The 24,735-nt window shown below is 41.2% G+C and overlaps 1 protein-coding gene across 3 annotated transcripts in view; it reads right to left on the bottom strand.

Moving 5' to 3' along the window:
* KIF5C (kinesin family member 5C) overlaps window positions 1-24,735 on the bottom strand; it is a 120,133-nt gene that overhangs the window by 66,772 nt on the left and 28,626 nt on the right. For 2 of the 3 annotated variants that reach the window (XR_012641416.1, XM_074967323.1), the window contains exons 2-3: window positions 11,837-11,927; window positions 3,484-3,557 (exon numbers count right to left, since the gene is read on the bottom strand). Coding sequence is in view for 2 of the 3 variants with exons in the window: in XM_074967323.1 (XP_074823424.1) it covers window positions 3,484-3,557; window positions 11,837-11,927 (165 nt within the window). In the remaining variant the exon portion in view is untranslated. The remainder of the gene's footprint in view (window positions 1-3,483; window positions 3,558-11,836; window positions 11,928-24,735) is intronic. The other variant, XM_074967325.1, reaches the window with a different exon arrangement.

Raw genomic sequence — 24,735 nt, 5'->3', positions numbered from 1 at the left:
AACCACTATATAGTTTGGTTTGGAAGAATTAGATTTTTATTGGTAAATGTTAGTAAACATGATTTCACCATACAAATACAAACCACTGTAAAAGTATTTCCATTGACAATAATTAAAATTTACAGATAGGCAAGGTAAGAAAAATGCCTGACAACTTGGTGTTTGATTTAATTATATTTACTCTGTATATATTGACAATTTGTGATTTAATGGTCAAAGTTTAAACTTTTTGACTCTCAATGTCTGTCATTAAATAATTGTCTGATCTCATAATTTCCCACAACTTGGAACATTTAAATAAAAAAAAAATAAAAAATAAAAAAAAAAAGAATACTTAAACCCCATAATTTCACACAACTGAAAATTTTAATCAATGGAAGTAGAAATGCTCAAAATAAACATTGACATCATCTGATGGGGAAAAAAAATCAAATTCTGCCAAGCCTATATGTATGGCAAAACCATTCAGCTCCTCAAGGAATGAGAAGCTTGCATTGTTCAGCACAGTGGTTCGCGGCAGTCAGTGAGAAGGAAAATAGAGGTGATATATTAAATTAAATATAAATTGTTTCTGAATCTCTGATTATTTTGGGGGGGTGGGGGAGGGAGTGGAGATGATCCCATGCTTTACCTTGCCACCAAAGGGCTCATGCCTCATTGCCTATATCTGTGCCATTAAGACACGCTATTACTGAACTGGCACTGCAGTATAACTTTAATGCCATTAATTCCTGCCCTTTGGATCAGTCTGCAATCAGCTTTGCAAGCACACCTGCCCTATAGTACTGCTTGGAGTGTGCTTTCTCTAATGGGAAGAGAATATCTTCCACACATTCCATCTCACCCCAAATAAATGACAATGTAAAAACATAAAATAAAAAGTTTTCCTTTTCCTAATGAGCTCTCATGCTCCACCCTCTCCTCACATACATAGCCGAGTCCCAGAAAACAAAGGGTCTATGTGAAAAAAGGATAAATGAAGTGTGCATGCAAACTGAACACCCAGTACACACTTTGTAATCCTCTTCTAGGGCCAGACCCTGTTTCCATTGAGGACAGTAGGTACTTTCTTCAATGGAAGCAAGATCATGCTCGCAAAGACATTTTTCCTCCTGCCACACAGAAATACTTTTTTCAAGAGGCTCAGCATAGTGGGATTTATTAACATTTGCACATTGTGACGCACTGAAAGAGGAGGAAATTGTATTCTGTCTCACGATAAATCGAGTTTCACTAAAATCAGAGTTCACTGAAGCAGGTTCCACTGTATTAGAATTTAAAAAAAAAAAACAAAAAAACCCCACATTCATGCCAACGTTGGAAGGCAGAAGAAACCACGGCGGCCTGGCAACACAGAAGTTAAAGCTACAAAACTCTCAGTGTCCCAGCTGTAACCTCAAGAAGGGTTTAGAGGAAAGCTCTACTGCTGCTATCCTGACAGCGCTGTCAGTGAACACACCAGAACAGCAAAGCTGTGCTCATTAAAACCCTTCATTTCAATAAGGGAACATTATTTCCCACATTTTAACGCGGCAGACAAGCAGCCACTAGCAACGTGTAACACTGAGGCAGTGCTCTTATTTCAGGCCGTTGATACAATAACGAGGACCTATGGCAGACTTGCTTCTGAAGAGTCTAGAGTAAGCTCAAAGCCAATGTGAATCAACTGAATGTAAGCTCATGTGAGATTAGTGGACAAAAGAAAAAGGTACCTCCCTACAAATGCAGATTGATATGAGTCTTATCTAGTTCAATGTGGCTCTCTCAGGCTTCCCTATGCAAGTTACAAATGCAAGACATGGTTTACCATAGCTCCATTGTACTACTTTGTCCTGTTAAGTGTAACACTGAAATGTGACATGCATCCAACGAAGTGGGTATTCACCCACGAAAGCTTATGCTCCAATATGTCTGTTAGTCTCTCAGGTGCCACAGGACTCTTTGCCGCTTTTACTGAAATGTGAGATACTTCACATATACTGCAGAAAATCCACCATAAAAGCTTCACCTTGAGGATTTAATATTTCTTCAATTTTAGATCAGCTTATGTTTTCCCCCTTTAAAGTACTGTAATGGCATTACAAGAGGATGTTGGGTTAAAAAGAGGGATTAAAGCTGAAAACAAGACATGATTCCTCTTTAAATGTGACAGGTGGCTTTATTAATTTTTTTAAAAAAATTAAAAAAGGAAGAAAATACCCCTTTTTCCACAGCAGGCAGTTTTCCTTATCAGAGTCTGTAATTCTGAATATAAACTGACTTGAAGAGATCTTTCCTCACAGTACGTGAAAGCACCAGCTCAAGCCCTGCTGACATTTTGATTTAATTACATTCTGAGCTGGTGGATTATTCAGTCATCCCACCATCTGTGTGGATTGAGCTGATGTTTCCTCTCCCCTCCCACTCCAGCCCTCAATTTCAAAAAGGAAGCAAGGGCAGGCTTAATTAGACATGAGCCATCAGTTATTAAATCCTTCTGTAAAGGAGCAATTGTGCTAAACTAACAGCAATTCTACAAACACCTGAAAACAAAACAAAAATTAAAAAGTTGAAGAAAATATTACTGGCTTTCTCCCCTACACCTTTAGGGTAATTAGGTCACTTGTATTAATCATGCAGCAAATCTGCTTGATGCTGCTAAACAAGTTTGAGTAGGACTTCTTTCCTGGTTGGAGCTGCTTCTTTCACAGCCCTCTATTTACGGTTTGTAGCTTGAACTGAAAATATGGTGGAAAAACGTTATCCAGTTTCTTATATACTGACTTTGGGAGGCTCTTGCTGTGAGACAGATCTCAGCCCAACACGCAGACTGCATCACACGTAAGTAAACCCATCACACAATTAAATGTTTGTAGAGATTCAGAGGATTAGATCAAGAGATCAAAATATCATCTAACTGCCTCTGCTTGTAGGGTACCTTCCCCTTGTTAAGGGTAAGATGCCCTGAGACTGCAGACCACATTATGCTTCTCTGTGCTGGAAACATGGATATACACAGGGACTTCAGCCTTTGGCCTTGCATTCCTCTCTTCAAGAGCAATGATTCAAAAGCTCAGCTTTTTATGCTGCAGCATGCATGAGTAGAATTCCCATAAGAGGATTGCAAAGGAGAAAAACAAAAATTGAAGGATGAATTTTCACAATGCTGCATGCAAGATGAGTACACAAACCCTTATTACTGCTTTTGTTTTGTGATTAACAAATCCCATTCAAAACCTCTAAAAATACATACATCTAACCTGGTATGATACATCTGGAGAAGCTGCAGTTTGCACTTGTCATTCACTGTTCCTTATTTCAGCTACTTATCAATAAAAATCCTTGAGAAAACTCCACACTGAAGAAATTTCTGCAAGCATTATAAACAAGACACATGCCACAGAAGTACAATTCATTTTTCTAGGCATCCAGATTGTCTGAAACAACTGATTCCATTTAATTCCCAAATTCCTACTCAATTACAATAAAATATTGCTAATTTACCTCCATAGTATGTGTTTTTCCTGAAGATGTCTGTCCATAAGCAAAAATTGTTCCATTGTAGCCTTCAAGAACATCTGCAGGAAAGAAGAAAATAATCAAAATCCACATTGTTGTCTTAAATACTGCATTTTCAGAAAAGAGTGTTTAGCAAATCACTGTTTACATCGATCAAAAGTCAATAATAAAATCCAGAGATTCGTGGAAAGAAATAGAAAAGGACACAGATGCACTGAGTCACTATGTTAATGAAAAACGTGGGATTTCTTTACAAGATCTAATTTTGATAATTAGAAAGTCATCTGTACCCCCTAAATTTATCAAGTGCTGGAGAGAAAATGAAAAACTCAGATATAAGTTTGATACCTACCATTTCCCATAGCCATGGCATTGGCAATATTTACAGCTTCATTAATTTTCCAGGGAGTAGTGCGGAAGGGGCACCCTGAGAGCTGGAGGATTTAGAGTTTATTTTATTCTGGTTATATTTGCTGGTGAATATTTATCTGTTAAGGCAGGATAAACAATCCTTTATAATGTGTTGTTAGCACTATGTTTTTAATTTATAGAATGGATGCCTATACACGTTTTTATAAAATCTAAAAATAAATAAATAATGGAGTAACCAGAAAGTTCTAAACAAGGAGTTATCACACAAAAGACAAGCACTCTAAAAAACAAACACATACCACCAAGTATTAGTTTCTACAAATATAAATACAGGAATCTCCCAGGAGTGTTAGCAAGGTGAAAGCTCACTTACCCATGAGAGTAGGAAGCTTTTCTAGACAATGACCACATACTTACGCAGCTTTTATTACAACACACTAAAATACACACACCACTTAAATTTCTAATCCTCATGGCTGCCAGTAAACAAGCAAACCAAATCACTGAATATGAATCGAGTATAACCAATGCAGTGCTGTCTTCCTAGGTCACTGCAGAGGGACAGCTCCAGAGCCTCTGTGGCTGCTCAGAGTTTCCCTATACTGCCACAAAGTGAAAAATGAACATCTTCTCAGTTTCTATTGCTGTAGTTTCACGCAGCGGTTGCAGAGGTAGGCACTGGAGCCAGCGTAGCCCACACCTGCTCTGGATAGTACAAACCCAGCATGGACACTGGGTACTTACTCTGCTCGCTAGCCTGCTCCGAAGCTCACACAGAGATGTCTTTACTGCAATAGGATTCAAGCTTGCCTGGGTTGGCTCACTTGTGCACAGCTTTTGCTGTGTAGCTACACCCTCAGTGTGGCACTGTGTCCCATTCTGACACACCTCTTGCCACTGAGGAGCGGTATTAAGTACCAGAGACATGCCACCTGCCACTGTAGCAGCCAGATGGGGAGGGCGAAGAGAGACAGAGAAAGAGCGAGAGCCCGTGTGTACACAAGAAATAAAAATGCTCTCCCCCACCCTTCTAGAATGTAGAAAAGGCTGAATAGAGACTTCAAATTGGTCAACCAACTATGTTTTATTTTTTTAAACTAACCTCCAGCTCAGAGTCCCAAGCAGGGTCCAGGGACAATAACTTCATAGGAACCCCAGTACTCTGTCCTTTCTCTGGTGCATACAGGATGAGGGAAAATGAATCCTCACCTCGGCACTGCCCTTTGACAATGGGCCCTCCATCTTTCCTAGCAGTCTTTGGCTTTTAGGTTTAGTCCTCTCTGGCTATTAGGTATCTGATAAGATTTCCAACCTCTGTTTCTGTGCAGGTTGATGGGTATTAGGAGGATATGTGCATGGAGGGGCCCAGAGAGAAGAGGAGAGAGATTAACAGGATACATTAGGAGGGAGATGGAGATGAAGAGGGGAAAGTGGGACAAGAGAGAGAAAATACAGGGAGACAGTTGAAAATGATAAATGAACAGGAAAGGTGAAAAAAAGAAAAAGGAGGGAGTAGAGACTGAAGACAACTCAAGTGAAGAGACACCATGATCTGATGTACAATAAGACTAAAAAAAGAAAAGGAGCAAAGTTATATTTTAAAAAATATATTAAAAAGAAAGTTGATTGGTACAATGTTATACTTCAATACTGCACACAACATTGCATAATTGTTTGTTTATTTACAATGTAAGCAAGATCTTCAGGCAGGCATGGGGGAAATATACACAGATGTTCATAACACTCATGGATTTTTAAGAACTCAGGCTAGTAGTACTGGGTAAATTTTTCAGGCCCTGAATTCAAATAATCAGATAATGATGCAGAGCACCAGAGTATCTGCGCATCAAGGTGATTAAAACACATTTGTACTCAGATCATTTCTCCTCTTTCCATATATAAAAATATCACAGAAATAAAATGTAATTTCCCCCTTCCCTAGCGAGAGAAGGCCCATAATAAATTCACAAATGGAAAATGGGTATTAAAAGAAGTCTACTCTGGTATAAACAAACAAGTCCATGAATTCAGCACAGCCCATTACATTTAGCAAGGGGCCTCTAAACAGGTCTGAGTTTCTCTTTATTATTTCACAACATTCATTCAGAATTCCTTTTGGAAGAAGCGTCTTATTGATTTGCAGTTAAATGAAGTGTGAGCTCGGGCAGACAGAAATGCCTACAGCAGTATTAGCCTGAATATTATAGACACAACAGCCTTCCCAGAGGTCTGGTTGCAGCTAGCCTTCAATTATTTATAGGCCCTGATTCTGACCACTATTATACCTACCTACACCAAAACTAAACAAGTTCACTTGTAATTTCATGGGTGCGATTTTAATGTCACTTTTCTAGAGAGCTTGAGGCACATCAGACAAGGTGTTTAGAAGATATGATGGTTAAAAGATGGGGGAGTCTCTCATTTAACATTTTCTTAACTTTTGTGGATAATCAAAACTTTAAAATGGCTTGCCCTAGAAACTTAAATGTTGAGTTTCTATCTATTGGTCTAGGGGCAACGGACAATGCCTGGGGCAGCCTGGGAGGGCTGTTGTGAGTGGGTGGATAGGGAGGAATGCCTAAAGCAACGAGAATCTGGGAAATAGCTGTGGTGATACTGAAAGTGGGAGGGAGAACCAGAGAGTCGACCTTAGGGGTGGGCGACATCCCAGGGCACCATACTCAGGTTGGGGTGCTGTGGTGAAGAGGCAAGAGCAGCGGGTGAAGCTTCCCCTGGGCCCCACCCCCTCCCCACTCAGCCCCCCCCAGCCACTGCTCGCCACATCCCTCCTCTTCCCAAAGTGGGGGGTGGCCTCACAGAGAGGAGAAGGATATGGCAAGGAGGGGAGCCTTGCTGGGGATGGGGGTGGAGGAGGAACGCAGCGAGCAGCAGACATCTCGTGGGAAGGGGGTGGAGGAGAGGAGGGTCACACAGGGTATGGCTTGTGAGATATTTAAAAATTCAATTTGCTGATCAATAATATCATGCCAAAATACACATAACATTATACGTAAAGGTATGAACATAAGCACGTTTCCAAGATAAATCTGGGGAGAGGCTAAGCCAGTTCCTCAGAGAAAAAGGGCAAGCTGACGCCTCAGCCAGGTGTCAGCAAGGCTGATGGACCATGACGTGCTAAGTGGCCATTCTTTGGCAAGGAAGAGGACTGGGATAAAAATATACATCTTAGCAAAAATACTGCATGTAGCTTCCTTTCTTCACCAGCCTGCCTCTCCCCTTGACTCCCAGATGGAAATGCTTCTGAAAGGGAAGGGGGACAGGACTATAAAAAGAAGGGGCAGACAGTCCAAGGGATCCCTCTCTCTCTCTCTCCCTGCCCACTTCATTCTCTGCATCTGTGAAGACAAAAGGAAACAGCCATTGGACTCTGGAGGAGGGGTCCTGACCTAGGAGTTTGGTCAGTAATCTGCTGCAGCATATGGTGGGAAACTTTGCTTGAAATTGAATATCGTTTGTCAAGTTAGGCACTAAAAGAAGTTCTCTTTTTATTTTTCTTGTAACCACTTCTGAGTCTCATTACTTATACTAAAAATCTGTCTTGTTGTAGTTAATAACTTGTTTTACTGTTTTATCTAATCCAGTGCGTTTAAATTGGACTGTTTGGGTACGCTATTTAAAATAATAAAATAGCGTAGTATTCCTTTAACGGTATAATGGACTAAATATATTTGCAATGTTGAGGAGAGGGCTGGGCAGTGCAGGACATATATTTCTGGGGAACAGCTGGGACTGGGAGTATGTTGGGATCACCCTGAAGTATAACCAAGGCTGGTAAGAGCCAAGGCAAGGCTGACTGCAGTACACAGCCATATCTGGGAGTGACTACACGCTGGAGGCTGTTTGTGAGCCATCCAGATTGGAGGCTACAGTAGCAAGGCATTATAAGGGACACCCCAGATTACAGGGAAGGTGTGACAGAGCTATTCATTATGATATACCGGGGCACAATCCAGACTAATGGCATGTTACACAATTGCTATGCAACCTTCACTGGCTCCAGAATAAAATACGGCATTTGCTTCAAGGGATTGGTCCTGACTACTACAGCCCTGAAAGTTCTAGGTTCAGGTTCTCTTACACCACATTTGGACGGATGTGTGCACATGCATACACGTGCACATACACACTTGGCCCTTATCACTTTCTATTTTCTTTCCCTTTCTCTCGCTCTTGTTTTCTGCTCTTTTGGCTTGTAGTCTCTTTGTGACATGGACTATCTTCCTCTGCTTTGAGACAGAGCCTAGAACATTTAGGGTTCTGCTGCAATATATAAACAGAGAAGGTTCCACAGTGGAAAGCTTTCCATGTAAAATGTCCTCTTCCTTCGTGAGAGAGATTTTTGCTCTGGCCTTTGTCAGTTATATTGCCTTCGTTGACTGCAGCTCCTGCAAAGGGTCATGGAGTGAGAGGTGGTCTGTACACATTTACACACACACACACACACACACACACACACACACGTGCCCCTCCGAGTCACTTAATTCCTGACCCAACCCTTCTCTACAAACACATTTTAAGTGTTATTCTTTTCTTCAAACTCATTAAAATCCAAACAACACTACTCCTTAATCCACGACATCCCCCTGTACCCACATGCCTGCCCTCCCTGCTTCCCTCCATCGACACAGTGAGCTCAGCCATTCAGCTTGTACTGTGTAGTAAATATTAATGCATGCTGACCACTGACGGTCATGTCATATGGGACCACATTCTCTGGTCCATTCCATTCATTTTTCTCCTTTGTTATCATTCCTGTCCTTGCTACTTAGCCCTCTCATACTTATACCCTCTCACAGAGTCTGTCTGCTCCTTTCCACAGTTTCTTTTTTTTTTTTAAGCAGTGCTAAAGAATGGCCTGTAAAAAGAAACACTTAAACTTGAAAATAAGGCTACTCGTGTCCTTAAACCTCTTTGTAGATTCTGTATAATGAAAGTTTTCTTGCATGTGTTTTTAAATTTAAAAAAAATAACTTCAGTGCTCCTATTTTCTGTGAAGAAAAAATGCCTTCCTTACAGAATTCATGAACCGTTTTTTTATTTAAAAAAAAAAAAAAAAAAAAAAGCTTGTTCTGCTCATTCTGTTTAAACAGACTACTGGTATTTATATCTGGTACAAGGTCCTAAGGGAAGACTTTCAAATATTAAATATAATCTAAAATAATATACAGTTTTAAAAATATTGTTGAATCAATTATCCTAGAGGTAGGCAGTATAATAATATTTCTCTTCCACCTACAGTTCTATAATTAAATATTCAAAAAAGTACACAAGTAATGGAAAGAGATAGTCAATAGGCTATTCAATGAGAACTACCCAGAAAGCAATTACCACAAAGAAATCATTAAAACAATTCATTGTCTCTTCCTCCAAGGCTGCACACACACAGTAAAAATTGCTACAACTAAAAAGCGAAGCCCACTGAATAGCTAGTGTTGGCCATTACATATTGACCACGTAGTTTAACAACAATGTCTAGTAACCATGGTGTTTAATTCCTTTCAGTCAGCAGTATTCTTCCAACAGGACAGTGAATGAAAGATAAAGACCTCAGACCTAATCATCTCTCTGTATAGAAAAAAGGCTTCAGCTTTTTTCCTGATGATAAAAGACCAGATGAGAGTGGAAAGCAACAGGAGGGTGGAAAATAGAGCAAAAGAAAAAATGACTATACAACCCACCACTGCATATTATAATCCTTCCCAAAAAAATGGATTTTAAAAAATCACTACACTAGAGAGATTAACAAATGCCTCTAAAATCTAGATTTTTGTCCTACATAGATTGTTTCTGTACAAAAGTGTATGGTTTCATACGTTCCATATACATAGGGATATGAAAATAATTTGACTCAGCTATTGCTGTTTATTAAAAAGGACTGCTGTTTTTCTGATCTTTTGCTAAAAGTCCTCATTTAGAAAATTCTACTGTCAATGCAATTATTATAACCATTTTAGAAACCAGTGGTAAGTCATTAAGCTAGATGGCATTCTCTACAATTATATTAATCACAATGAAACCACTGGGTCCTGTGTGAGTATATTTTGAATAAGGATACAAGATAACTATTGGAAAGCTACTTAAACATAAAAACAATGAGTCTGGCACCCAGGATGCCAGCAAGATAACATCAGTAAATATCTTCAATGGAATACATTAAACCAGCGTTTTCCAAAAACGTTTGAAAGCTGAGCCCCAGTTCCGGAAAATGAAACCAATCGCTCCCCTACTTCCCCAACCCAACTCCCATTGTGTTGTTAAAGGTAGACCCTTCCCAATTTACACAATCCCTACAATTGGGCCCCCTCCTTTGGAAAGTATTGGGTGTAGACCTTCATAACAGGATACCACTTTTTTTTTTTTAAAAAATACCTTGAGCCCTGTGAAATAGTTAACGTTGATATTTAAAACAACATCATTGGCATCGGAGTTAAACCCCACTAAAAAGGATGAGGCAGTTCATACCTCAGAGCTGTTATTTCAGGCTCTCTATGAACTCGGGTAGATGGATATCCATCTGTTACACTCACTTCATGTTTTGAAGATTTCCTTTACAGCCATAACAGCTGAAGACACAGCTTTCATTTGGGGGGGGGGGGGGGAGGGAAGGAGAGTGAGACTCTGGAGAATAACTGAGAGGTCGGTCCACATTTCCCCAGCCAGCCCTTCACACCCCCAGGGAGCATGCCTCACACTGAGAGTAACACTGCATTAAACAACAAGCCAATGCACCTCTGGACAGTTTATAACACCCTAAAGGAGCGTTAAAAAGCTTCAAGCAAGGCTGTCAAGTGATTTCAACATCCAAAAAGCACAATCATCAACCTGGGTGTCTTATTTGCCATTATGAAACAGATCTGGGCTGACCCTGAGAGGTACTGAATAACTACATGGCCACCTGCTACTGCTCAGCACCTCTGGATCACAACCTTAGTGGGTGTCGAATAAGTTCAGGGTTTTCAAGTTAAATCATAAAACTGAAATGACTTATAGTATTTTTTTTTCAGATGCAGATGTGCAATCTGACAGTCACTACGGTACGTCTACACTGCAGCTTGGAGCGTGACTCCCAGCCCAGGCAGGCAGGCAGACACATGCAAGCTCTACTTGAGCTAGCATGCTAATGAGCTAGCCAACCAAGCTCAAACTCAGGGGGTCAGGCATGCTCATACTTTGGTGGCTAGCCCATGCCACTACCCACGCCTCAAAGTCCACATTGCTATTTTTAGTATACTAGATTGACCAGAACTAATGCATGTCTGTCTACCTAGGCTGGGAGGCATGCTCCTAGCTACAGTGTAGATGTACACTTTTTATGTGTTTAACTCCCTTTAATGGGAATAGCAGCAGAATCAAGCCCTTCATGTTCTTAGACAAGAGACATCTTTGAGGCCATAAATTGTTCTAGTAAAGTACCTCATCAGCAGCTGATCTCCATCCTTTTAGCAAAACTGTAGTTTCTCATCTTTCTTGAAGCCACTATCATCTTCAGTTGGATAGGTGACCAGGCCCTGTCCTATGGTCCTGCCCACATTTAGGAAAGTTTTTAGAAAGCAGTCTCTATGACTGTTTTGTGGGATTTTTTTTTTCGAAATCAGTTACTGCTAACATGGGTTTAAAATACAGTTTCCTTAGTCACAGTACAGCAGACAAAAAAACATGTAAACCAATTTTAGAAAGCCATTTTCTAGACGAGGTGTTTTCCTATTGTTTTACCTAGTGGAGAAAATAGTTTCCGACAGCGTTTTAAAAGGATTCCACGCTCACTAAACAAACTGTGTTTAACCTACGTTAGCAGAAACTGCTTCTAAAGCTCATTTAAAAGCTTGTTTCTACCAGGGGTTGAACTCCAATATAAATGGAACAATACAGTTTTTATATTTAAATCCAGGAAAAAAACCTAACATTTACATTTGCTGTAATAGAGAGCAATTGTGACATCACTTACCTTTAACAATCTGCTTGGCACAGGCATTATAAACTTGTTCCTGGGTCGTGTTTGGCGGTAACACTCTATCAAAGACATAAGGTTTTGCCTGCTGAAATAAAAAAAAAAAAAAAACACAAAATAATGTTTTAGAAAATGATAAAAACCTATAGCCAAAGCAAAAAGAAGGCAGAACCCATTTAATAGGCACCCTGATAAAAGGCATGGCTGTTTAAATTAGGGAAGATGTCGAATGCAACAGAAATGATGTATTTCAGTGAACAAACGATGAATAAACACCACATCTAGTGTCTGAAAGTCTATTCCCAGTCATTAGCAAAAATGGAGTGGCACTTGTTGCCCTCAAATTTCCTACGTATTTAGCTCATTTAATTGGATAAAGTTAAAGAAAGTGGTAGGAAACAATGGGCTAAAATGTGACTAATGTAATCCTGAGCTCTTCCCCCTCTCTTCCAGAATTTAAGACAGAAGATCCATATTTCTAACCCAATCTATGATTGAAAAGGAATCTGTGTCAAAGTTCATCACAATTTCCTACCATTCTAACCGTAGGGGTAAAGATCACTGAAGACAGACCAAATGAATTCAAATCATCATCAGTTTTAAAAGCCCTGCACTGCTGTCTAACCAGCCCCATATCAATCTTGAGTGTTGTTAGCACATTTTGATTATTTGGAAAGAAAATAGCTGGGCTTCAGCTAAGTACTGAAAATGCAAATAAGCTGCAGCATAGCAGTAACCAAAGAAAGAAGCCCAGGAGCGGAAGGTCTAGCCAGTTAGTAGACTGGTCTTTTACTTGAAGAATTACAAAGATTTTCAGCTTGAAAGATATGAATGCTTTTGTGTGTGCTAGAAACAAATATGATTACAAAGTGAAGCATGTGTTTATGAAATGAAACAAAAACATTTGGCTTTGGGGATTTTATCACTGGGATTTTATCAGGTTGCAGAGGATGATTCTGCCACAGAAACAAAGTTAGTCATGGCTTCTAAATACCATGGCAAATGGTGCACTGAAAAATACGTGAATAAGTAAGGGGAAAAACGATTTGCATGCATTAACAAAATGGACTCTGCTTTTTCTTCCTTCTGGCAGCAACATGGGATTGGTTACAAAGAAATACATGTCAGCTAATCTGAAATAAACCTTCGATGTGGAAGACATTAAAAGGTAAATCATTTTTAAGACAGAAGCTTAGATAGCATCCTCAGAGATCAGTAAAAACAAGTAAATGCTAAGCTATCTTCATTTAAAATAAGATTTCTTCAGTTAAATGCCATGAAGAACAGAAGCCAATTCTTCTCTCTCTCTCTCTCTCTCTCTCTCTCCCCATCAAAGAATGCAATACTTCCAATCCAAAATACAATATTTGTTCTGAAACAGCATTACAGGGATCTCCAAGTAACTGATCAATGGCTAAATCTGACATAATGGTCATGCTCGTGTCAATCATGCAATCACATCTGCCATCTGTAGCCAGCTGTTCAAATATATGTGCTTGACTCACTGTTTTCTTGTTGCACCGATTTATTTTAAGCTATATACATGACATCTCCATAACTCTGAACATTCACTCCTTAAACTAAAGTAAAACACATACAAGATAAATATAAAATATATTAGAAAAATCTCATCCTTGAGATATGAAATACTGTAGATAAGAATATATATTACCAATCATTTTTTAAAAAGTTGGAGGCACATAAAGCTATGTACTGACCTGCTGTAATAAAGCATGCATGGTATAGTCTCAAAGCACAGATCTTGAGTAGCCTATGTGAAATGAATGTAGTTGCCTTCATCCAGTTTCTAGTTAATAGGTTTCCATCTCTCTCTCATGCACATGCATGATCCCCTTTTTTGATATCGTAGGGGCTTGTCTACACTGGGAAGTTATTCTGGAATAGGGTAGGATGTGAATTTAAAGTGCTATGGCTATTCTGGAATAACTTCCTGAGTAGAAAAAAAGGCATTTTTTCCCACTTCAATTTAATCCACAATAGCTATCCTGGTTAATTTCCCCATGTAAGACAGGCCATGAGCAGAATGGCTGAGGAAGAACTGAATGATGATGGAGCCTGAACTACCCTCTCACCCACAGAGACATTTGCCCTTGGTTAGGGTTGAGGCCCATTAGCCAAGCAATATGGCAGACCTTCCACCATGTCGTTACCATGTACACAGAGAACTTCAGTCTCCAGGGCAATCAATCCAGCTCTTTCATGAGCGCTCAACAACAAAAATGTCAGAGATCTTCAAGAACCCAGGTAGACTATCACAATTTTGCTGTACACAGCTGAAAGGGAAAATTTCACCACAAGCACTATCTGCAAGTTACAAACATTAAATAGTTTTATTGATCAAACTATAAAGTAAAAGAGTATGAGCAAACAGCTCAAAAAGTGCCATGTAGGTTAAATTACCTCATACAGTTCTTTTGAAAAAAATGCCAGCTAAATTTATTTTATAACACTTCTAGCAGTCTCACCACATTAATTTTCAACCCAGATGATCACTTGCACTTTAGAAAGGAGAACTTCAAAAATGATATACTAATAGCAACAAGAACTAACTAAAGAAAATTAGACTGCAAGATTCATCACAGCTGTCTAGAACCATTCACTTCTGACCTTATGAGGTATCCCTGAAATCACACACTAAAATTAGAGATGGACTCAAGGCACAAGTTTGGGCAATCATTCAAACTCCTAGAGTAAGGAGCTCTTTAGATCCAGGGCTTTGGTATAAAGTAATCTCTACCAAACACTGTTACTGGTAGCCAAATTCTGGAGCTACTAAAGAATGCATCCCAATCCATCCAATTCAATGGACAGTGCTCTCTCTAGGAAAAAGTTTATAAATTACATTTAAGGTAGTGTAAACAGAGTTCTACAACTCCTCTATCCCTCCCACACCCCTTCTTTAGGCTACCATCCATCTCCTACCATGAGCTCCTCCCACACCTGTTCGTTTTCAGGTTTAATCTTAACGTTGTGCACAGCTGCCTTTGGAATGTTTAAAAGTATCATATATAACTCTTCACACCTTTGCTTTGTTTTTTTCCACATGTGAAAAAAAGGTACAAGTAGCAAATGTTTTATAAAAGGGACTAATGTGAGCTCACTTTAACTTGTAACAGCAACATACACACACACAAAACCTATGTTAAAGGAACATTAAGACTCCAACACCAAGCACTCAAAAGTCAGGAAATGCAAGAATTAAGGTAGTCTACAACCTTAATTCAGACCCCTTATGCATATGCATGACAACACAGTCTTCAATTACATGATCATATATTTTTTCCACAAGATTGTTGTGACAATTGGGCTATAATGTCTGCCTGCTTAGGTATTTACCATGGAAAATAGGTCAAGACATTTTCAATAAAGAATGATACAAGCAGGTAAAAGAGAACACGGAGAGACTAAATTAGTCCAAAGATCATAGGCCTTTAGAAAGTTCAAGGACAGTGTTGAAATCATGCTTGTATAAACGGATAGGGAACTGGAAAATAATGAACCAAAATCGGACATTAGGCCTAATTTGTTGACAATAAATAACAAGAGGATGAGCTATTCCAATCAGCATCCCCTTTTTGCATCCTTAAAAAATTTTTTTGAGGAAGAGATAAAATAACAGTTGTAGGCTACTGAAGCAAGCCTCACCATCCTGGCTGCTACCTTCACCATCTTCTGGAACTCAGAAGCTTCTTTATCCTAATCCGAAGAGATATCTTGACCAGACCAGGGGAGAGAGGGGGACCCAGATAACATCGCCACCCTCTGCCAGCTCCAGATGAATCTCAACCACTAACTTGGGATGAAATGTGATCAGACTAACAGCAACAACAACTGCTCCAGCCCACCTCAAACCTTAACTGTCCTTTTGGGGAAAAGAGATTACCATCTTTGATACCCTCTAAAAGACTGTCAAACAAGGGGAGGTTTCCATCTAAAAACTCTCTCCAGGTAAAGAGAAAGGAATGAGGGATATTGTTAAAATGAAAGCCTTACTTAATATTTGACATTTCAAATGCTGTAACTGGTTTCCCTCCTTTTCTGTATCTTTAATAAAAAGTTAGAAGGATTTTTAATGGTGTCTTTGCCATAGCATTAAGCGGGCTGAGGTCTCCGTATACCAAACCCCAAATCTTCTTTATACTGTTGAACAGTGACTGGGTTTTGCAAGGACTTTTGCCCATTTATTCCATCTAAATTAATACAGCAGGACCCCTCAGATCTTCCTGAAGATGGAAAGTCTGTACTATTTGAAGTACTTGTACAGGTGGGTCTAAGCCCACCCATAACTAAAGGTCCTCCCCCTCAACTAAGGCAGAGGGACCACTCTATCCAGGTTCCAACTGATTATGGGGGACAAAGGAGAAAACAGGAATGGGAATGAGGTCAAAGGCTGAAAAATTAAAGAACCAGAAGGGGACATCAAACAGAGAACCCCAGACAGTGCCCACAACTCCTCAAAGGTGTCCAAGATGTCAGACACTACCCAGAGGAATTCTGCGAGGATATGAGAGAAGACAAGGGATCAGAAACAGGCCCTGCATCCGCAGAGCGCCCCGTGTGCAGCTTCCTCCTCCTGGATGGATGTCCATCTTAATCAATGCCAGGACTGATGAGGAGGTCCTGCAATTTTTTAGGGCCACAAATAGGGTGTACATACATCGGGAGGTGTGGGGAACAATGCACCCAGAACCTCAGTAGAAGGTTCTAGAGGAGCCGGAAGAAGGGCTGCAACCTGACACACTAAATAGATGTGCACCAGGGTCTCCCTCTTGCAGCACAAGGGACAGGTGTCAGGGGAGTTTGTGAATCGCAACAGTGCACACCCATGTTCACGACTCCATAGAGGAGCCACGAACTAGTAGCCCCAGAGGGCCATAGAACCAGAGTGGAGTACAGGCTGGCCCACGGGGGTTCCTCGTCCTTCTAAGGTGGTAAGAGGTCTGGCCACTTGGTGTTGGGGCAGGACACAAGGGCAAGGAAGTGGATATTATGAAGCATGACCACATACAGATGTTCTCTGGATTAACCTCAGAGGCAGACTGGCTGAATGTTGTGCAGGCAGCTCAGGTGGCATATTGGGTGTGTCCAGGGAGGCTCACAGGGCAGGGGCCCAATGATTAATTTCTGTGGGCCAGAAGTGAGTGGGGAGCACCCTCCCGCAGGACCCACTCAAGAAAAACTGGAGAAGCAGTCCCAATCCCAGTCCCCAACCCTCCTCCCAACTCGTGGTCCCATTTTCCCTCCCCGGCACTCCTCACCTGCCCCCAGCTTCCAGACAGTTTCCGCTCCCCATCCCAGGCTTTTGTCCCAATCGGTGCTCCTTAACCCCTGCCCTGCAGATCTGGCTTTTGACCCCTCTGCGTTCAAATCAGGCAGTTTCCTCCTCAACTTTGCCTGTGTTTAAATCAGGCAGCTTCCTCCAGCAAGAAGAGAGAGACTCCCTGCTCTCAGTTCAAGTGCTTGGGCCTGACACAGCCTGCAGCAGCCCAGAGTTGCAATTGCAGGGAAAGACCCATCCAGCTATTTTGCTGTTTTCAAGAATGAAGCAAGGGTAAAAAAGTACAGAGAAGAGTGCCTTTCACTGAGAGCCCTCTGCTCCCAGATGTACAAATCTAGAGTCTATGGGCAACAGCAGCACTTCAGCTAATCAAGAGTAAAGAGCAAGAACAGGGAAAGAGATGGCAAGACACATGGAAAGACAGACAAGATACAAGGGATGTGATTTAGTGAGGCCAGTGGCTCTCAACCTTTCTAGACTAGTGACCACTTTCAGGAGTCTGATTTGTCTTGCATACCCCCAAGTTTCACCTCACTTAAAAATTACTTGCTTACAAAATCAGACATAAACAACTAAAAAAAAAAAGTCACAGCATGCTATTACTGAAAAATTGCTTAGTTTCTCATTTTTACCATATGATTATAAAATAAATCAAATAGAATATAAATATTATACTTACATTTCAGTATATATCATATAGGGCAGTATAAACAAGTCATTGTCTGTATGAAATTTTAGTTTGCTAGTGCTTTTTATGTAGCCTGTTGTAAAACTAGGTAAATATCTAGATGCATTAATGTACCCCCTGGAAGAGCTCTGCGAACCACCAGGGGTACCCATACCCCTGGTTAAGAACCACTGAATTAGGCCACATCTTCGGTAAATTAATTCAGCTGGGAACTATCCAGCAGTGAGTCAGACTGTGCAGGTCATGGTTCCTTCCATAATTGCTTCCACCAGGTGGAGGACTGCCATCAGTCCCACAGTGCTGGTCCCCCATCCATTGCTGGGACTTCACCAGCCTCCTCACCTGTACTAGAAAGCGGGTTGTCTCCTCACTGTACTAGACTCAGAAGCCCCAGTTCCATTCCTCCTCTTCTTTAGAGGATGCCTTCCCCTAATTCCCCTTCAAATTCTGATTTATCAGGGAGCTGGATTCTGTATGGGATGAGTACTTGCACTGGACGCCTGTCAAAGGAGGCACCAGCACTTAGCATGGCCAAATACCAAACAGTTTCTGCCCTAACATCAGACACACTAGATCCTCTCCCCAGTTGGAGAAGGGTACTCCATTGTGCCTGGATAACTCAGGTAGCAACTACAATATTTTTGTGGGGGGGATTACCAAAACTCCCCATTCCCAATACTTCACACGTCTTCTGGCCTCGTCAACTCATAGAAACCTGGCAGCTTCCTGCCACACCCTCCACTGCAGCATATCAGACCAGTCTACAGTGACCCTAGGGGAAAAAAATCTTGGAACTGGCCTAAATTTCTGTGCCCTGGCTATTAAATCAGATCCCTAACAAATTACCAAATATTATTGTACATCTAGGTGAAAACTCATTGCAGGTGGCTACTTCCTGCCTGCTAAGGTCTCCTAAAAGAGGGGCATCAGCTGGTTCCAAAGCACATCCCTCTTTTGATGCCAACTCAGATTTACCTTGCCACCGAGATTCAGCTGTGAAACTCCATGGGAGCTGGCCACCCGCCTGTGGGCCCAATACACAATACTGTGCCCGCAGACCTGAACACCAGCTCATGACCCATTCCCTTGCTCCCTGTAGCGTGCCCCTGTATCCACACCAACTCAAGAGCTACCTCACTAATGAGGCCTATCAGTGAACTTCCAGGGGGAACTGGCCACCCACCTGTGGGCTAAACCAAAATATTATACCACCACATCCAATTATCAACTGTGACCTGTTCACGCAATCCTGAAGGAAGGAAGTTTAAACATATAAGCCACTGAATTAACCTCAACACAGGGAGCCTCCATACACCCTTATATTCATTTGGATGAGACCAATAGCTAGGAATAACCTGTTGGGCTCCCATTCCAAGCTGTGCTGTGGATGTAACCAGTGCGATCCCGAATGAATGGGATCCCATTATACCAGGGAACCTCAACAGCATGCACTCTCTGACATGACCATGAACTGAAGTTTCCTTTTCTGAAGTAACTCCCTTCCCCATGAAGAAAGAGCAGCTTGACACCAGCATCCAATACTAAGCAAATCTGTCCTGCTTTGACTGGGAAAATCCCAGCTCCCCATACTCTCATAGTACGGTTATTCACCTTGCCAACACGCACCTCACCATTCCTTATTGTTTTGACACTCTCAGAATCAGAGTTTCATATCTCTCCCCCAAATTGCAGATCCCCAAATTCCAAAGCCGTATCTAAATCCGTCCTTGCTGATCCCCTTATTAACCCTGATGGAGGCTATCCTTGCACTAGCCATAACAATGCACAGTGAAGTGTCGACAACTCAGAGGACAAACCCATGCCTTCAAATAAAGTGAAGTAAACTCCTCCATAATGTCAACCTGAATGTTCAAGATGTTAGTTGCTTGGCAACAAGTCAAACTGGTCAAGAACCAAGGTTCCAGAGATCTAGCTGCCCCTGAATGGCTGGCTGGCCCCAAACACCAACACTCAAATTTCGTCCACCTTGTATTTCTAGTGATTTGAAGAACTGGCAGTTACCACTGTAGATCACTGCCTGCTTTATCCTTCAGAATCACCTCTCTCACTCGGGACTTCATTCTTGCAGGTAGTCCCTACCATTAGGATGGGAAAGAGCTCCTGAGGGTTGAGCTACTAATCTGGAGATGTGAGGGGACTCAGGCTAGACTCTGGAAGCACAGGATTTAATATACCCTCCCCCACATTTGCAGGAGCCAATGGCTTACTTGAGCTTTGATAGCCGTCCCCAATCCCCACTCAGGTGATGGGGCCCCCTCTCCCAGTGACCTCCCACTCACAACCATCAAGGGAGCGGGGACTCTTAAATGAGCCACTACCCTCCTCCACCCCTCCCCCCACTAGTCCAGACAATGCCTTTGAGGTGCATTCAGAGATGCGACTCTGATAGTTACTGTCAGCCAATCATTTAGTGGCACCAAATCCTTTTGATCCTCTCAGAGGATTTAGACCACATAATTGTCTTTACCAGTTGGATTGCGTTCACTATGACTAAGGAGAAAACTTGGTCATTATTCTGCATCATTGCTAATTCAGGTCAGAGATTTTTGTGTTGATGCTAAAATAAATAATGTATAACTGGGTTTAACATATCAAACAAAGTACATTCACCAGGATAGAGAAAGTTCTAATAGATGATCATATGACTTCATTATACGTATAATATCTCAGAGCATTCAAATATGCATACTTAAAAAATGACACCATTCATATAGAACACAAACAAGAAAAGAATATTTGTTGCATGCCTGAAAGGGAACATAAGAACGTAAGTTTTATGGAGAGTGGAAAGCAATGTATTATTGGAGGCTGTGGGAGGGTGCTGGTTGAGAAGCCCTTAATCAGCTCCTACCACTCCAGCCCCAATCAAGGAGGATGGATTGGGGCTGAGCAAATAGCCCCGTGGTAGGAGCAGCCAGGCAGTCTTATTAGCCTGGCTATAAAGGCTGGGAGGAAGGCAGAGAGGGGTGGGGGAGAAAAGGGAAAGAGAAAGGTCAAGCACAGAAGGCAGTAGGAGCCTCCTAGTCTGTTGCTGGCCAGGCCTGTTGTAGGCAAAGTAGCTGTGAAGTCTGTATATACTTGGGAACTGGTAGTGGGAAACCTTTTGAGAATAAAGAGCACAGATGTTGCACCAGACTGAAGTGTGCCTAACTCATTGAAGGGGGGGCACAGCGTGAACCCCGTTACAGAGGCACTCAATCTTTAACTCAGCCACCCCATGTCTACTACTAGTATTATTGCCAAGAAGAGAACAAGTATTTCATGTCATCTTCCTGGCCTATATTAGTGTCAGAATAGTAAGGCTGATGCCATCTCAAAATTTTAAGTGTCGGGACCATGTTGATTGCATCATAACTGCTATATCAAATTTGTTTCATTCACAAGTAGAAAGGGCTAACAGCCTTCCCTCCTAAATCAGTCTGGATCTGAAAGTCTAAATGGGTTCTTTTTCACCAATAATACAGATTCTACAATTGAACCTTAGTTTACAATTCCTTCTGGTGCACAACAACAAACAGAACCCATCTCACTCTCTCATAGCTATGTTAGCTTCAGAGTGCCAGCAGAATTAAAATGAGGTTAAAAAAGTATTTGTCTGGAAAGTAAACAAATTTGATTAAATAAAAAGGAAGAGGCCAGCGGTTTTACTGAGTAAGGATGTGCCTTTTTTAGTCAGGACATTTTCTGACTAACTGCTCTTTATTTAAAAAAAAAAAAATACATCTAACAATAAATAAGATTTAAAGACAGGTGTAAGAAAAGGTTTTACAGGTAACTAAATTAATTACTCAGCTCATAATCTTTCTGGAATACCATAATCAATGTATGCCAACAGCATCTCCCATGAACTATTAAATCCTGATAATAATCCTAATCCTCAACCAAAAAATAAATGAGACCAAGCAATTACATACAAACAGGCGCCACAGAGCAATTCAAGTCAGGAAATAGCTTCACAGCCCACACAGCAGACTTGAGTATTTCGCTGTGGTTGCTGGAATCTAGCACATAGCTGCAGTGCAATTTGTAACTTTCATTCTCTGCAGAAAAAATCTTTAACCTTTTGTAACATGTTCAAAGAGTACAGAAATTTTATACCATGTAATTGTTGATACAGTGGAATAGTTTGCAATCTAGAAATAGAAGTTCTAGAAGTCACTCCTCAGATTTAACAAGGAGTCTGGTGGCACCTTAAAAACTAACAGATTTATTTGGGCATAAGCTTTCGTGGGTAAAAACACCACTTCTTCAGATGCATGGAGTGAAAATTACAGATGCAGGCATTATATAATGACACATGAAGGGAAGGGAGTTACCTCACAAGTGGAGAACCAGTGTTGACAGGGCCAATTTGATCAGGGTGGATGTAGTCCACTCCCAACAATAGATGACGAGGTGTCAATTCCATGAGAGGCAAAGCTGCTTTTGTAATGAACCAGCCACTCCCAGTCCCTACTCAAGCCCAAATTAATGGTGTTAAATTTGCATGAACATAAAAAATCTTCATAATACAATGAAGCCAACTTAAATAGCTAACTGCTAAAGCTAATAGCTTAAATAGCTAAGAAAAATAAATTCTTTAAGTGTCCAACCTTTCCATAAGCTTCAACTGCTAAATGCACTAAGTGAACAGAACACGCAGTCTTCACCATTCATAAATTTTGATAATGTAAGCCTAGTGTCCACTGTCAAGAGGTACAGATGTATAAACTGTTTTAGGTCATCTAATTCATCCCCTTACCAGTGCAGGATTGTTCTCTACAGTTCAACCTCCTGTGCTTAGTCCAGTTTTAAGTGTCCCAAGTGCTGAAATTTCCAAAACTTCCCTGGAGTAGCTATTCCACAGTAACAGGTCTTTGTTCGGAAACTGTTTAACTTAAATTTTCCTTCTGTGTAATTTTACCCTATTACTCCAAATTACACTCCATTCCAAGATACATCCTTCTCCCTTCTTTGTGATCATACTGGTAGACAATCATGTCCTCCTTAAATAGAATATGTCTCTGGGTATATCTACGCTGCAATTAGACACCCGCAGAAGACCTATGCCTGCTGAGTGGGCTCGCAGGGCTGTTTAATTGCAATGTACACATTCGACTTCAGCCTGGAGCCCAGGCTCTAGGACCCTTCGAGATGGGAAGGTCCCAGAACTCGGGCTGCACCCTGAGCCTGAACATCTACACTGCAACTAAACAGCCCCTTAACCCGAGACCCACAAGCCTGAGTCAGCTGGCACAGGCCAGCCTTGGGTGTCTAACTGGAGTGTAAACATACCCTCAGCTTTCAGTCTCAGATTTCCATCATAGCAAGAATGACACTCTATTCAATCACCCACCTTTCAAAAAAAACCAACAACAACAAAAAAAAAAACCACCAACTGGAAACAAACAGAAATCAAACAACAAAAGCCCTATACCCCAAGCAGGGATTTTACCCCCTTTAAAAAAAAAAAAAAAAAAAAAAAAAGATTCCATGAAATTCATTCAGGACCTCACTATCACTACTGATTTTACATGGAAGGTGCTCAGATACTATGGTGATGGGCAGCAGTACAAAACTCTTATGGTACATCTACATTGAAAGAAGGGGGGCGGGGGGAAAAGGGACATGGCAGCAAATCTCAGAGTTCAAGATAAACTGGCTCAGGCTTGCAGGGATTGCACTCTGGGGCTAAAATGGACATTACTGCTCAGGCTAGAGCCCAGGCTCTGAGATCCACCCCCCTTGACAGGCCTCAGAGCCCATGCTTCAACCTAAGCAGTAGCATTCACATTTACTTTTAGCCCCATAATGCAAGCCTCAGTGGGTCAGTTTGGCTGGATTTTTTTTTTTGGAGGGGGGGGGGAGGTGTTTGCAGTGTAGACGTACCCTTTGAGATAGGACCCATGCTGAAGGGAGGAAGCCCCGCATTCGTCTTTAACAATCTCCCCGTGCAGATGCAAAGAATACTGCTGAGGGCTCTACAGGGAGCAACATCCAGCCCTTATTAGCCAGAGGGAGGGTCACGACAGCACTGGACCTTTGAAGCTGCTTTGTGGAGCCATTCATCCAGTTTTAAGCCATACAGTCCTGTTTTTCTAAAGTACTTCCCCCTGTCCAGTAGCAATTTAGAACTGGATATGGTTGTCTGGTATTTTCACATGCAGTTCGTGGATGCATGGAGGACCCCATTTTTTCAGTGTGTGCCACCCCCAGCCAGTGTGACCCACCTCATACATCACTCCGGCAAGGTGCAATCATGCCATTCCCGGAAGCACTAGAATGTCTGGTATTCTGGGTATGCCATAGTGCCCATCCTGTTATGGACGAAACAGAAATCTAGTGGGAGGAAGGAGAAATTGCAGGGAAGCCTGAGGAAAAGAATTAACTACATTTTGTAGGATTCCCCAGATAGGTATGTTTGGTGCTTAAAGTGTCACTTATCTGCCCTTATTGTGACAACGGGTCAGAACTCACCATTTTACTAATTGTAACAATTACACATACCAAGTTTAAATTACAAATAGGCCTTACCCAGAAAAAAAAAAAAATCATATATGGATTTTGAGCACCTCAAAGTCAAAGGGTATCTGGATCCAGGATCTGTAGTTTACATAAGATCAGTTTTAATAAGGAACATTTTACACATTTCTTGTTTGAAAAGAAGAAGAAGTTTTGCCACAGAGTTTATATCTTTAATCAAACATGCGTCTGTACTGTCAAAAACACCACCGATCATATACTCTAGCTTGCAAATAGACTTTTAAAAAATATATAATTACCTTATTTATCAGGTTGATCTGAAGCTGTGATGTAAATATAATAGATTTACATGAAAGCTAGTCTAAAAATGGGGTATAATCAATTGTAAATTACCAGAGGTACTAGTAATAAAAGCAGAAATAGGAA

The sequence above is a fragment of the Natator depressus genome, chromosome 11, assembly GCF_965152275.1.
Source record: "Natator depressus isolate rNatDep1 chromosome 11, rNatDep2.hap1, whole genome shotgun sequence".
In the NCBI taxonomy this organism is placed as follows: domain Eukaryota; kingdom Metazoa; phylum Chordata; order Testudines; family Cheloniidae; genus Natator; species Natator depressus.
Note: the sequence above shows the minus strand (reverse complement) of the source record. Positions and strands in the feature narration are given on the sequence as shown.